Consider the following 14,698-nt stretch of genomic DNA (forward strand, 5'->3'; position numbering starts at 1 on the left):
CACCAAAAGGCCTCGTTACGTAACTAACTAAAAGCAGCCCAACCGAGCCATTATTTCTCCTGAGCGCCCTGCCCTTCAGATCGCACTAAAGAAAGCCATCATAATTTCTCTCATTTCATGGGCCCAGTAACAATTACGCGGGTGATCATAAAGCTGTAGCAGGAATTTACCAAAATCCATTACCGACATGAAAAGCCAGCAGTTCTGACAAGCCTTTTTATGGAAGGGCAGCAAAGATTTTTCTACCCCGAAAGCCTGGCTGGCTTCTTTCTCTGACATAACTTGTGCCCTGGGAAACTGTGCTCCAAGAACGCTCTCCTACAATTAGCAGCACAATTCCGAGCAGCTCCGAGACAATCCTGAATGCTCATGGAAGTAGCCGGGGTTATTAACAAAAGGAAATAATCCCACAGCCTCCTGCCCACTTCCTACCAGTAATTAGTTACTTGTTGAACACAATTTATGCTGCAAGTAATTTCTACTATTAATCTGATACCCGTTCCACTTAATCCAACGTGAACTTTATTAAAAGTGCACATTTGCAGGGTGGAGGTGAAGGGTAAATTTACTTCTCCACCGATCGCACCAGAAATACATTTTAAGCGCAGATCTGCCTGTAAGGGTGAACTCCGTGAGCTTTGAACTGTAACAAAAGGGACCGGTAAGAAAATAAATACACGCTGCTGCAGCGTACTGAACTTTTCGCTATCGATCTTCAGCCACGGAGCCGCAACAGAAACTCGAACAAAGCAGAACTCAATCAGGTGCAAGGAGTGCTCGCGGGGCCACCCTGTCCGTTCCCAGCTGTGCTCACTGCGAGCGCCTCAAGGACGCGCGCCGCTACGTTTGCCCGAGCCCCGCGCAAGATGTAGAAGAACACCAATCTGAAGTCGCGGTACGAAAGGAAAAGAAAAGAGCGCTCGGAATCCCGAGTTTTCGCTCCGCGATTGCGAAGCACACAACTCACAGCCGCCCCTCCGCAGCGCGCCCTGCCTTGCCCTGCTCGGGGGCGGCTGCCGCGGGGCCGCGCCGTGCCGTGCCGGGATTACCGCAAATCCCGCTCCGGGGGCAGCGGCCCGCGGGCAGCCCGCTGGGAGCGCAGCGCCCGGACACGCCGACAGCCGTAAGGCGAGCCCGCCGCTCCGAACCGGGAGGGGGGGAAAAGCTCCGAGAGATGCGAGAGTAAAGCACGCTTCTTCCCGGGCTATCGGCCGCAGTCCTTAAACGGGAGCTTTGTCGTTTACTTATTGAACTTCCGATAGCCACGCGCACCGCACGCAGCTCCGCTTCCGCGCCACCGCTTCGGGCAAAGCCCAACTTAGCGCACGTACAGCGCTCAGCAACAGGCGGAGGGCCGCTCGGCTGCCATGCCCGTCTCACGCCCGCGGGGTCTCGCTTTTGAAAACGGTGCACAGAATCAGATCGGAAGGCTAAAACCAGGGGAAAATGGCTACTTTTTAAGACGATGGGTGGGAACGATTGGCTCCGCTCCGTCTTGCAGCAACAAAACGGAGAGCGAGCGTCAGGAGAGGCAATTAAACAAAGTGAAGATGGGGAAAAATCCCTCCCTGCTTTCCCAGGAAGGTAATTTCCATTTCAGCTTTCCCCTTCCCCGCTCACTTTAAAAAGTTTTAAACTCTTTCCCGGGAGGCCGAGGGAAGACAAACAAAAACTCGACGCTTCCCCAACTCCTGCTCGAAACTTCAAGAGGAAGTGGGAATAACACGGGAAGAAAAATAAATACGTTTGCCGAGATGAGAAAGGGGACGAAGCTCAGCGAATGGCAAAACCCGAACGCACTCAGCGCGCGCAGAACTCGGCCAAAACCCAGAAGCAGCCTCCCAGGAACCGAGTGACTTTTAAGAAACGTTTCGGCAGAGCCGGACGAAGCGAACGTCCGCTCGTTCGCTGCTTTCTGACGCGTCGGGCCCGGGCTTCGGGGAGCGCTCACACGGGCGGGACGGAGTCCCGCAAACTTTCCGCCCCGATTCCCCGCGCGGCGGTGGGACCCTCCCCGAACTCCGCGGGTAGCAGCCGCGGGCAGCGCTCTGTTCCCGCTCCCGGGGTGCGGCGGGGGCCGGGCCGGGCAGCTCCGGGCGGCGGCAGCAGCGCCGGGAGCCCACAGCCGGCCCCGGGAGAGCGGAGGGCCCGGGCCGCCGCTTCCTGGGGAAGTTGCCGGGGGAGCCCGAGGTGTTTCCTCCCGACGGGGCCGGGCGGGGAAGCGGCACCGCCGCGCCCCGTTCCTCCCCTTACCTGCCCGCCCGGAGCGCTTCTGGCCACCGGCTCCCTCCGCCCCGGCGCTCTCCCGCCGCATGGCCGCTGGGTACCTGCCCCGGCCCCGTGCCCGGCTCCCGGCGGCCACTTGTCGCCCCGCGACTCGGCGCAGGTACGGACAGGGCACGGCCCCGCGGCGAAACTCCTCCGAAAGCCCCTCACCGGGAGGGGGAGGGACGAGGGGGGGAGGGAAAAAAAAAAAAAAGAAAGAAAGAAAAAAAAAAAAAAAAAGGGAGATTTCACACGCTGCCTCTCCAAATCCTGGCGGACACAAAGCCGCTGTTTATTCCTCGCTCACTGACTCGGAGAGGGAAAGCAGAGAAGAAAAATTAAAAAAAAAAAAAAAAAAAAAAAAAAAAAAACCAGCACCCGGAGGGTGAGCGAGCGGATCCCCGCGCTCCCGGAGCTTCAAGCTGGCGGCCCGGGGCAGCTCCCGGCGCGGGGCGATCTCCCCAGCCCGGCCCGGCGACAACTTTTCCGCCTGCGGGAAGCGCTCGGAGCCGGAGCGCGGGGGTCGGAACGGGGGGGAGCGAAGCGGGTGCCCGGGGGGAGCTTTCCGCCGGCAGGGCGGTGTGGGTGGCCGGGCCGGGGCATCCGCGGCGCGGGTGCGGGCTCGGGGGCCCCGCCACAGCCCCGCTTTGTGCCGCCGCTCCGCGGGGCGCGGGTCCGTCCCCTGCGGGCTCAGGAGGGCAGCCCGCCCCGCGGGAGGAGGGCGGAGGGAAAGCGGCGGGGAACGGAAAGAGTTCGGGGGTTCGTTAAGAACCACGCGAAAGAGAACGCCGAGTTGGTAAAAAAGAAAAAAGAAAAAAAAAAGAATAAAATCAAAGCCGACTACTCGGGAGCAAAAAGGGAAAAGAACCCCCCCGGCCGTAACTCCCGGAGAGCGGCGGTCCCGCTCCGCAAGGTAAGCGGCTCCGTTTTGTGCGTTTGTGTGAAAATGCGTGCGAGGGAGAGCAGAGGCACTCACCATTTCGCTGGGATAACGAGGCCAGATCGGGGTCGGATTGGAAATGCTGAGGCTTCGCCTGCTTCCTCCGCGACATGCTGGCTCAAACATCAGCTGGGGCAGAATAAAAAATTACTAAAAAAAAATCTTCTCAAAATTACGGAAATCGAGCCTCCCCCCCCCAGCCTCCCCGGTCCTCCGCGCACCGCGCATGTGTCCTGCTATAATTATGATTATCAATAATGCATTGCGATTAATCATAGAGGGGCTCTTTGAAAGGCGATTGGCACATGGCCAGCTCTATTCAAACCAGCTCGCCTTAATCAATTAAGCGCTGATTTGCTGGAGACCCTTGTCTCTCCGCCGCTCCCACCCAATGAGTCGATCCATGCGGCGGGAGAAGGGGCTGGATTTCCCCAAAGCTGTTTGGATACAGTTTAACCCTCTTAGCAACCAGCTGGGGCCGCGCCGCGCCATCCCGGTTACTATAGGAATGCGGCTCCCCGCGCCTCTCCCCGCAGCCCCGACGGGCGCCCCGCGCTCCCGCCCGCCCTCCGCTTTTTTTTTGGGGGGGGGGGGGGGGTGGGGGGAGGGAGGAGGGTCCCAGAACCCCCCCAGCCCGGACCGGCGGGGACAGGGCAGGGGGCGGCAGCGCCCAGGGGAGCCCCGCAGCCGCTGTGCGCAGTGCCGCTGCCCCGTACCGCTGTCGTTAAAAGTTTCGGGTGCTTGTTTTTTTTGTTGTTGTTGTTTTGTTTTTTGGGGTTTTTTTCTTTCTTTTTTCCTTTCCCCCCTTCACTTGGCGTTCCCCCCCCCCCCCCCCCCCCCCCCCTCCTTCTGCTTTCCCCCGCATTTGCAAATAAAGCTCCGTTCTCGTCTCCTCCCCCCAACCCCCCGCTTCCCTTTCCATATATCACGGGCCCGAGGGGTGCTGAAAATAGGAAGGGTTTGGCTTTTACCTCACACATTCCCAGGACAATTAGGGACCGCTGGGAGCAGCGGGCGGACCGGCCGGCCGCCCCGCCCCTGGCCCCGCTCCGCGCCGGTTGGTCGCGCCCGAAGTCACTCCGCCGCCGCCGCCCGGGGAAGGTCGGGGCGGGCGGCGAGGCCCGCGGCGCCGGGCGGGGGGCGGGCGACTCGGCTCGGCGGCTCCGCTCCCCCCGGCCTTCCCCCGCCACTCCCGGAGCGGGGCGAAGGGGCGGCGCCGCGGGCGCCTCTGCTCCCCCTCCCGGCTGCAGCCTCCCGACTTTTGTTTCCTTGTGGGACGCGGGAGCGATGCGCGGCTGCCTGCGCTCGCCGGGCCGCGCGGAGCCTCCGCGGGCGCGCGGCGGAGACGCCAAACCGAGGCGGGTTCCGCGGCGGCTCCGCGGCCGTGCGCTGCCGGGAGGAGCCGAGCCCGTCCCGCCAGCGGAGGGCCCCCGGGCCTCTGCCCGAGGCCGTGCGGCTCCGGGACCGAGCGCGGCGGTGCGCCCGGCGTGAGATGCGTAACGCGCCAAAGTTTGGCTCGCGGGTGTTACTGCCCGAGGAGGAACCTCTTACAAACAAACGTCACGGGCTGGGGAAAAAAAAAAAAAAAAAAAAGTACACTTGCAAAGAGGCCGCGTTCCGCGTCTCTCCGTCCCCCAGCGCCCCGGCCGCTCCCGCGCCGCCCTGCCCCGCTGCTTCTTCCGCGCCCCGAAGGAACGGGCCCGGGGGGCGCGGCGCCCGGCAGCTCCGTCCCGCACCGCCCCGTCCCGCACCGCGGGCGCTCCCCCCTCCCACCCCTGTCGAATTATTTACTCCGCCGTGCAAACGACTCCTTTTCCCGTATTAATATTAACAAACTCTGTAAAAGCGGGAGGCTGAGCAGCCACAACTCATTTCAATTTCAAATGAGCCGGCAAACCTGGAGAGCGAGCGGGAGGAAAAGAGAGAGAGCGGCGATGATCCCATTCGTGGAAGCGGCTCGCTCGCGTTTCCTTCTCATTATTAAACGAAAGAGACCGCAAAACGTACACCTCGAAGGGGAAAAAAGCCCACCAGCCGCAAAAGCAAACAAACAAACCCAAACGAACGGACGAAGCCCCCCCGGTGCCGGCCAGTACTGCCTCGGCGCTGTGGAGCGGCCGCGGCCGCCGCTGCCCGTTTGCGTGTGGGGTGAGCCCCCTCCGCCCGCAGCGCTCGGAACGGCGGAGTTTGAGAAAAAGACAAACGAAGCCATCAGCGGGGGTGATGGTGAAGGATGAAGATAATAACCCTGCTATAGGTGGTACCGCACGTGACATTATTTTTCGCTGAATATTTCAAGAGGTGTTTGGGCAGAGATGGATACGCCCGGCGCACGCTGCCCCCTCCTCACCCTCAGCCGGGGCACAACCCCGACCCGGCCGTCCACAGCCGCCCAGCACGGCGCACCGTCCGCACGCGAAACGTCCCTGCCGCTCTCCCTGCGCGGCCGTGGCCGCAGCCCGGGCCGTTCCCGTCTCCTGCCACCTCCCGCGGGTCCCCATCGGCCGCTCTCCCCGAATTATTCCCCCTTACAATAGCATTACGCATTTGTCGATTAAACTTCAGACAAATTCCCCCAGTACCTTCGTTTCGTGGCAGGGAAAAGCCGGCCGGGCTGGTAATTATAAGGCAACTACAAGGAGAAAAACACAGGTTTAAAGAAAAAGAATAAGAAATTAACCCGGAGAAATAAAGTTTTGTAACTTTTTTTTTTTTTTTTCGTTTCTCTGCTCCCTCGCTAATGCATAAAGCTGCACTTGGCATTTAACGTAGGGCCGCTCGATTATTTATTGTTTGTTTTCCTCTCCTTCACTGGGGGCCGGGAGGGGTGGGGAGAGGCGGGGGGCAGAGAGCACTGCCGGGGCCGGGGAGAGATCGGTGCTTATTGTTGGTGATAGCGATACATCAATTACGTGTCATTGTCTCCCGTAGAAGTTGTGAGAGTTCACACGCGCAATGCCCGCTCCCTCTCGCAGCCCCGTGACAGTGACAGAGCTTTTCCCTCCCCGCCACACCTTGGGGATTTTTGTTTCTTTTTTATTCTTTTCTTTCTTTCTTTCTTTTCCTATTTTTTTTTTTTTTTTTTTTTTTTTACCTCGGATTATTCTCTTTAATGGAGGTGAGAGGTTTGCTAATGCGCTTCGATGCAAATCAGCCCGGCTGGAAGGCACCCGCGGAGGGGATCGATCTCCAGTTCATTGAGATGAGCACTGAAGGGAGATGGCAAACAGGGGATAATTTGCAGTTCATTCTGCCGAGAGACGCTTTCAATGAGATGCAACGCACCAGCCCGGCTTATTGTTATTAAGGTTTGCGCTCAGCCCCGACACTCTCCGCACTCAGGGGTTAAAAGCTCCGCAGTCCGCACCCAGCGGTGACACGCGGTTACCTCGAGCCGGGCGCAGTGCCACCGCTCTCCCTTTGCCGCTCACCTCCGCCCGCAGCCCGGGGCACACAGCAGCCCGGCCACGCTCCGTGCTGCGATACCTGCTCCTCCGCAGCACCACTTGTCCCTCTCTTCCCTTCTTTGCCTTTTTCTCCTCCTGTCCGTTCTTTCTGCTCTCTTTTTACACTAAAAGAAAAAAAAAATACACTGTGTAAGAGCTTCAAATTTCGCTTCAGTTGACCCCTAAAGCAAGCCGCTTTTCAGTTACACCAGGTTACATCTATTTCAGCAGCGTGTGTAATTAGGGGCTCCCAGATGCTGCCCTCAACCGGGAACTCCGTGCTCAGACACACCGCGAAGTTTGAGGCCGTTCCGGTGCGCTGCCCGGGCAGCACTGCGGCACCGCGGCTCGGCGCTGCCCGGCGAGGGAACGGCAGCTCGGCCCCTGCCCACCTCTCACCTTGGTGTTATTGTTATTTGCTAATGATAACTCCTCGGGGAAAAAGAAATAGGGGGAGAGGGGGAGATCCAGCACTGAATCCTCCTCCATTATTAGCGACAACTCATAATTGATCATTGCTCACAAGCACGAGCTTTTAGCCGCATAATGGAATCGTAAGCGGTATGGGTTGAACTAAAGGGGAAAAGGGAAAGAAAAAAGAAAAAAAAAAAAAAGGAGTCAAAGAGCCTCCCCCTCTCTCTGCCCCAAATCTCACAGAATCGCAGCCATGGGGAACTCCCCCGCCCCCGAGATAAAAGCGGACGTGACTAAAGCCATAGGCGGCCAAGGTGGGATTGTTTAATTCTGTTCTCTCTTTGCACGTTTGCTGCCTTTGTCTGACCCGATGGCCAGCGCATTTTTACACCTCGCTGTCCCTTCCGAGTTTATTGATGAAGGTGCTTCTGAAATGATTATCGAGAGATTTACGGCCATCACTACCCACCTACGGGAAAAGTAGTAAAATCAATCCCTCAATCAATCGGAGCCCTCTGTGCATATCTTTTTAATCTGCTCTTTGAGCTGTTTTATTACAACAGAAGCATTAAATATGTTTGTTTCAAATTTAACACGAATGCCTCCGAAGGACTCCGTCAATTTAGGCATAAATCACGAGGCAAACGAGCTCGGTGGAAAGTCCTCATACTCAGGCAGGCTGCAAACCGAAGGCAATACCTGGATGGCCGCATTCCTCTGCCAGCAGCACCCCGCTCCGGCTGTAGGCGACTGCTGTGTTTGTCCAGCCCAGCCCGCGGGGCAGAGAAGACCTACAGAAAGATGAGTACAGCACGCTGCTAAAGACTTCCATGCCGTTTCACGTGGCTACACAGAGAACCTAGAGAGTGCTACTAATTAGAAATACTCTCGCATCCAGCCTGTCATTTTTTTCTTTTTGATAGCAGAATGTCTTAGTCCCCATATTAGGCTTGGTTTGTTACAACTATGTAGAATACACTTGAAAAAACTCCTTGGTTTCAATACTGTTATCGATCCCAAGGCATCATGCTAACCTTTGTGTACCTTTTCTCCGACTAATGAAAAAATCAGTGGGGATTCCAGGTAGGCTGCTTTGGCCCGAAATTTTCCCTTCTGATTTGTTACATAGCAGCCATCAAAGGGCAGACAGAACAAGTCTATTAGTTCTATGAAGGATGAAAAATGAAGAATTTGATTTGGTCCCACAGAGGAACTCTTTTTCTTCAAGCCACATTCCTTTACATCCCAGTTTAATTTTTTTTTTTTTTCTGTCCCAGTGTGTCAGAGCCACATAAAAGCAGAATGTACCCTCCTGGAAAACCAGAAGTTTAGAAGTGAGGTGATGCGGATTTCTTCAGCCTTAGATAAAAATGTTTAAAAACCATTCTGGGCTGCAAAGATTTCTTCCAAAGGCACAATGTGGTGACTCTCAATGCAGAAACATTTCTGGGTAGAACAGTGGGGAACAAAAAGAAAGAAAGACACAGAAATATACCCATGTCAAAAGAAAAGTCATGACAAATCCATCTGATATCAGACGATGAGCTATCAGACTGGATTTCCTGCTAACATCTTGCTTTACAAAAAGTGCATTTATGCGGCAGGAAAACTTCACAGTCACTGTTGCTCTGCACCTGGGTAAATTCACTGCAGTCTGAGTGTGGAACTTCAAATCATCACAGCCATAATTTCTTCAGTCAGAGCACTATCTGAAACAGTATAGAGTAGGGAGTTGGTGGGAGCCAATTAAAAGCGAATGAATGAATAGGACCGAGGGAAGGACATTTAAGGAAAAAAGTCCCCTCTTCAAAAAAGTTCCCTCTGGATTTACTTACCTTTGAAACAAAAATCATGCAAAAAGTTCTGCAGTTTGTCACAGTACAAATGGAAGGCCAACATTTCAGACGGCAATTGTCTAGTAGCGTACAGATGATTTTCTACAAGGTAATCATCTGATAAAGGAAGACCTGTTGTTGTTGTCACAAACAGATTTCTGCTGTCAAATTAGATTTACCGAGTGTGCATTTTTATTTACATTTTAAAGTTTCATTTTAATTTGGGGAATCTGTGGTGATTACAGGATAAATATGTCTCAGACCTCAGGGGAACTGTTTCCTGCACAGTCCCAAATTTCTCGACAGATGAAACAAGCCTGACAACTCCATTCATTTTCATGGCGTTATATTTGATTCAAATACAGTGGAAGTATTTGTAAGTACACGGATTTTGTTTGCATAATATCGAGGTGCTCTGATTAATGCATAGTGTTTACAACGTGAAAATTGTCATACTCCCTGCATCAGCGCAAGAGCTGGCTTGGCAGCCGCTGGCTGCAATAAAGTAAATGCTTGTGAATAACGTGCTGCTTTCCATGCCTGAACTAAGCAGTGTCCTCACAATCCACCTTTTGCATCCACTTTGGGCAGACTGTTAATAGAACTGCCCTGCAATGGCAATGTGTAAAACCTCTCTGAGTGTAAATATGTTCACCCAGACCTGCACACATTATCTAGAGCTTATGGGAGCCCATTTCCTCAGGGAGCAATCTGATCTCCCAGCCACATTGTTGCAGTTTTCTTTTCTTGCCATTAGTGATCATTTAATGTTCAGGTGGCACCAACAGCCATTGCCTACCTCAAAAAGTAAACCAGGACTTTCTCGTTAGTGAAATTAAATCTGCAGCTGGAAAAGGGGGGGAAGAGCCAAGAACTGAGCTGCTGAGCAGCTTGTACTGAGCCATCAGAGAGAGCCGCGATAAGCACTGCTCCATAAAGCCAAGATCATAGAGTTACATCTAGAGGACGGAACTCTCTCCAGTTCTAAGCAAAGCTCAAGTCACTAGAATCAGAAGAGCAATCCTCAAGAAGAGATGTCAAAAAGACCCTTCTCATAAATGCAGAAACCAGACTTGGGTTCAGAAAATTATTTCTGTCCTTCACGTACCTTACATGGTAAGCTTGGGCTGTTGGCATGGCTGTACAAACTGTTTCTTGAATCTCACTCTGAGTTAGGTATTCTGTGTTACGGTCATTCACCGAGCTTGCAGTACCATCTCAAAAGGGGTTTCACATTTATTTGCATGCAGTAAAGCAGCCTTCTGAAGTCTAGCTGGCTACACAGTCACGAAGCTAATCTGAGCTTGCTCCTGTCTGCTGGCACCCAGAAGTTCTGTCCAAATAAGAATTTAAAGCTTTAGTCAGTTTTAGATCATCTTAAAAGCAATTGGTACAAAAGCATATATGCAAAGACAACTAGTTTGTACTGGTTCAGCAATTTAACCAACATTATGTCATACACATACTGCAACAGAGCAAAAAGGGGAGAGTCATGCCTGAATATGAGGAGTTACAGTACATCAAAGAAAGCCAAATACCAGTGCTTATTCTACATCCATATGTAAACCTGCAGGAGGGATCATAAACTCATTTCTGAGTCCATGAAAAGCCACTTGTCCTCAGAAGTTTCCAAGGCAAGCACCCAATCCTAAACACGTGACAGGTATGATGCAGCCTAGTGCAGGAAGCAGAGCACTGACAGGGCAGCACAGGCAGTGTTTCAGTCTAGAACTCGATGATCACGAAGGTCCGTTCAACCTAGACAATTCCATGAGCACATTTCTGGCAGGGGTATCTGGGATGATCAGTTAAGTCATTTCCCCCTACCATCTGCCACTGCCCCACACCAGGACGATGCTGTCCCCAAGCTGTCACCAGGCAATCGATGGGTGAGCACTCCCAGTCTGCACTGCTCTAGAGCTAGTAAAAATGTTTGCATGACATACTCTGCCAGCAAGGGATGGAAATCTGCATGGGGCAGCACTGCGTGGTATGGTAAGTTCTTAAGCTGTTCCAGCTGCTTGCAAATAAAATATGCGACTAAGCCCCCAGTCTATACAAACTGATTTCTGAGAGAAGCTGTATTTGTGTGAGTGTGCCAGATCAGGCCCATTACTAACTTCAGATGAGTGTAAACAACTGTTCCATAGAAAAAAAGGTCTGGAGAAGTCACCAGTGACAATTACTAGCATGTAAATAATATACCTCTAAGTAGGATGTCTCTTGTTAACATGTTTAGTTGACAGTTGCATTGCATATCTCTGCTCTCTCGTATATTTTGGGGCTAGAAGTCACTTGCCCTATCTCTGAAGTTTTCTTGCCCTGTCTGCTTTTGCAGTTGAATCAGCTTCCATTTTTCTGCCGTGTGAGAGCACAAACAAAACTATCATATTTAAGAATAGCAGTTTCAAAGGAAACAGAGCCAAATGCATTATAGAAGTACTGAATTAAATGGAATTAAACAAAGGATAAATATGGCTCATTCCCTCCTTTTCCTTCAGCACTGTCCTCTGTGACACTGTACATGTAATCTCGCAATACAATAACATTTCTGCACTCACTCTGTTCAGGCTATGCCATTCACTTTGTTTCACTCCTAGAAATTTCTAATAGCAAATTTCAATTTCACCCAGTGCTGCTCCCCAAGGGCTGCCAGACCCGCTGCTCCTTTGGCCCATTTGTAATGGATCACTCCAAGGTAGGACAGGACCTGACTGTGTTCAGCGATGGGAGTCACACTGAGCAGAACCAATTAGGTAAGCTCAGTGCAAAGGTAGAAAAGGAGATGGACGTGATCCTAATGGGTGAGAGATAGGCAAATTGACATGCAGGGCCAGCACTGCCACCACCAGCCACGCAGAGCAGCAGCTGCCTAGGGCTGCAAAATGTTTTGTAACACTTGCCTGCGCTCATGATGGTGCCTTGTGAGGGGCCTACATTTGATGTTTTGCCTGGAGCAACAAAATCCTGTGGCTGGTGCTGGTTGCTGCATTCAGGAAAGCCTGCAGGAATTTGTTTGCTGGTACTCATATGACTGGGAAAGAATTCCCTGTAAAACAGCTCTGGCAATTTAGAAGTAGTTCTTAAACCACCTGTTTAATTGTGTTGTTCACAGGTAATCTTGGATCTTCAACAGGGTTACTAAAAGAAAACACGAATACTAAATAACCAGAGACAAAAGCTGTTCTGGGTAATTTGCATCCATCTTTTGTGATGGCACACAGTTATTTTTGCAATAGTTGTAAACAGGAACACACTAAAGAAAGTTCTCATTGGATTGACTCTCCTTTCAGGAGTGAACTGGAGAATTTGCTTTGTGTTTCTTAGTCTACTTTCTTACTGCCATTCTCATAAAATCAATCAAAGTGATAACTGGAATGTCTAGAAACAGCCAGAATTTAATCTGGACGAATTATACACAAGTATATCTGGCAGTGTATCTGCTTAAAGCAGCTATGTATCACTGCAGAGAATGCACTGTTCTATGCTTGAAGCATTGACATATATTGCCAGAATTATACTAATTTCAGTGCTTGGAAGCATGCATGCTATAAAATCAAAAATAAACAAACAGAATTTGAAAATAATTTAAGTAGTTTCACTTTATGACTAACTGTATTCTAGTGGCTTACATGGTTTTCAGTAAATATTAGTCAGAAAACCTCACCTAACCCCAGCTTTTGTTGGGCCCCAGGCTTTGGGAATACCCAAATGTGACAGCCCAAGCTCTGTAGCTCAGGTACACGACCACATTGATCTGGCTATTGGTCAGGCAGCACAGACCCGTCAAGTATTTCTACACTTACATTTCACTTTCTGACTGGGTGTATGAACCCTTTCTCTATGCGGGATATGTACTCTTTTCTAGAGTTGGAGATAAAGCAGTTCCCTTCCTTGGAGGACTTTTTTAATTCCCAAATGCAAAGAGCATGCTGCAGGAATTGAGATACTGGCTCACCAAGCAGAAAAGAACACAGGAGAGACAATGCTTTCCATAGCACACACAGAGCTCCTTCCACACTTGAGACTGACCTCTGAGTGCCAAACCAGCCTCCATGTAGGCAGGTGAGTCCTTGGTGATGGAGCTGCAGGGCAAAGGACTGGGGCCAAACTGCTTGGAGGTACCTCAGTGCTCTGAGCTCCTGTTTGCCCACGGACCCTGCCATTTGGGGATATTTCAGAGGTGTCACCTGAGAAGAATACAAAGGGAATTTTGTGAAGTTTCCTTCATTGCACTTTTTTTTCAAGCCACGTGGATATTACTTAGATGGGATTTAGTCTATCCCAATAAAAACAGCTGCACTTTTCAATACGTAACACAGAGTAATCAAATGTTTCAACTGCAATGTATTTCTTGGTTCCTCAAAAATGACAAGGGAAAAGTTTTACAATGGACTTTACGCTCTGTATATTTAGTGATTTATTATATCTTTCCAAATCAGATCAATGTAGTTTGGACTTTGTTGTGGAAAGACAGAAGGTACCTGACTGATACATGCTGATGAACTAACTGCATTAGAATCTCTGGTTCTTCCCTTTCTCTTTTACTCACAAAATGGCAAAAAAAAAATTGGATTTTTTTTTTTCTGTACAAAATTGCAGTACTGCAGGCTAAAACTTTTCCTCTTAATGTAAAAACTTTCCTTCTCAATCTAAATTCATTTTAAATTGTTATGCTTTACAAACTTCCAAATGGGATTCTAATTGTTGACAGACATTTTACATTACATGTGTCTATCACTTTGATTTAATATGCATTTTCAATGAAATTTTAAAAAGGCCTCTAAGGTGGCAATTTAACAGCAAGACATGCTGTGAATTTTAGATATAAAAAATATCTTGTCTGCAAAGCTTTTTTGTACATATGAAAATGGCCTTCAAGGAAGAAAAAAAAGTCGTCTGTATGGCTGAATTATCAGAAGCTAAATATCTCTGAGAATATTACCTACTGCTTTAGTCAATCACAGCCATCAGACGTAAACCAGCTTTTACATTTACGCAGCATTTCAGTAGCACACTTCAAAAACTATTAACCATGAAAGAAATAAAATTTATCTGGAAATCCTACGTCTGGTTTATTACATCTCATGACCTGATTTAATTTTCTTCTACAGAAAATGGGCATTGAAATGTCTCCAAGTAATAGGTACTTCTAGTCAAATTTGATAAGACACATTTGAAAGGAATTCCAAATGTATTCCGAAAGACGAGAGCAAAGCTAGCTTTCCTGTGTCCCTAAGAGTGGAAACCAGACCTGGGACAGCATAGATGCTAGAGGGGACCTGTTCTGTATCAAGTCTACTTTTGAAAATCATCAGATTTGTAGTTGATGTATAGGCTACGTATAGACCATAAACATCAACAGCTCAGAGGGAGAAGCCCTACAACTTCTACTTCAAATTTGTAAAACAAATTATTAGCAACTTTAAAATAGTTGTATTTTCTTCAAAACTTGAAAACAAACATCTTGGCTTTGGCTTGTTTGATATAAATAGCTTTAGATCATCTTGTTTTAGTGGTCCTGCACGGTGTCCCAAAACTTGCACTTGATGGCAAGAATAAACATTAATTAAACTTCAAAGGCTTCCAAAGACTCTAGTTATTTTGATTTAGGGAAATAATTTAAATTAATCCCTATGTTTGTGTAGAAAATATGTAATGTAATCCATTTATCTGTCCCCAGCTTGAAGTCACTATTGGGAAAAAAAAATGTGCTTTACTAATGTTTCCTGTCTTGAAAGAAAAACAGGAAAAAAAACCACTTCATATCCTTTTAAAGAATCCTGGCATACTGACAT

General features: G+C 50.1%; 1 protein-coding gene across 8 annotated transcripts in view; it reads right to left on the reverse strand.

Annotated features, from left to right (window-relative positions):
- Positions 1-14,698, reverse strand: part of SALL1 (spalt like transcription factor 1) — a 41,017-nt gene that overhangs the window by 11,018 nt on the left and 15,301 nt on the right. Inside the window, exons 5-11 of one of the 8 annotated variants that reach the window (XM_048959095.1) lie at positions 12,933-13,090; positions 10,009-10,233; positions 7,765-7,856; positions 6,637-6,776; positions 6,300-6,414; positions 5,788-5,837; positions 3,242-3,334 (exon numbers count right to left, since the gene is read on the reverse strand). In XM_048959095.1, coding sequence (XP_048815052.1) covers positions 3,242-3,317 — 76 coding nt within the window. In that variant the 5' untranslated portion in view covers positions 3,318-3,334; positions 5,788-5,837; positions 6,300-6,414; ... (2 more) ...; positions 10,009-10,233; positions 12,933-13,090. Of the gene's footprint in view, positions 1-2,253; positions 2,430-3,241; positions 3,700-3,921; positions 3,986-4,176; positions 4,292-5,787; positions 5,838-6,299; positions 6,415-6,636; positions 6,777-6,868; positions 6,987-7,764; positions 7,857-10,008; positions 10,234-12,932; positions 13,091-14,698 lie in introns of those variants that run through there. The other 7 variants (XM_048959096.1, XM_048959098.1, XM_048959100.1 and 4 more) reach the window with 7 other exon arrangements.

The sequence above is a fragment of the Lagopus muta genome, chromosome 12 (assembly GCF_023343835.1).
Source record: "Lagopus muta isolate bLagMut1 chromosome 12, bLagMut1 primary, whole genome shotgun sequence".
NCBI lineage: Eukaryota > Metazoa > Chordata > Aves > Galliformes > Phasianidae > Lagopus > Lagopus muta.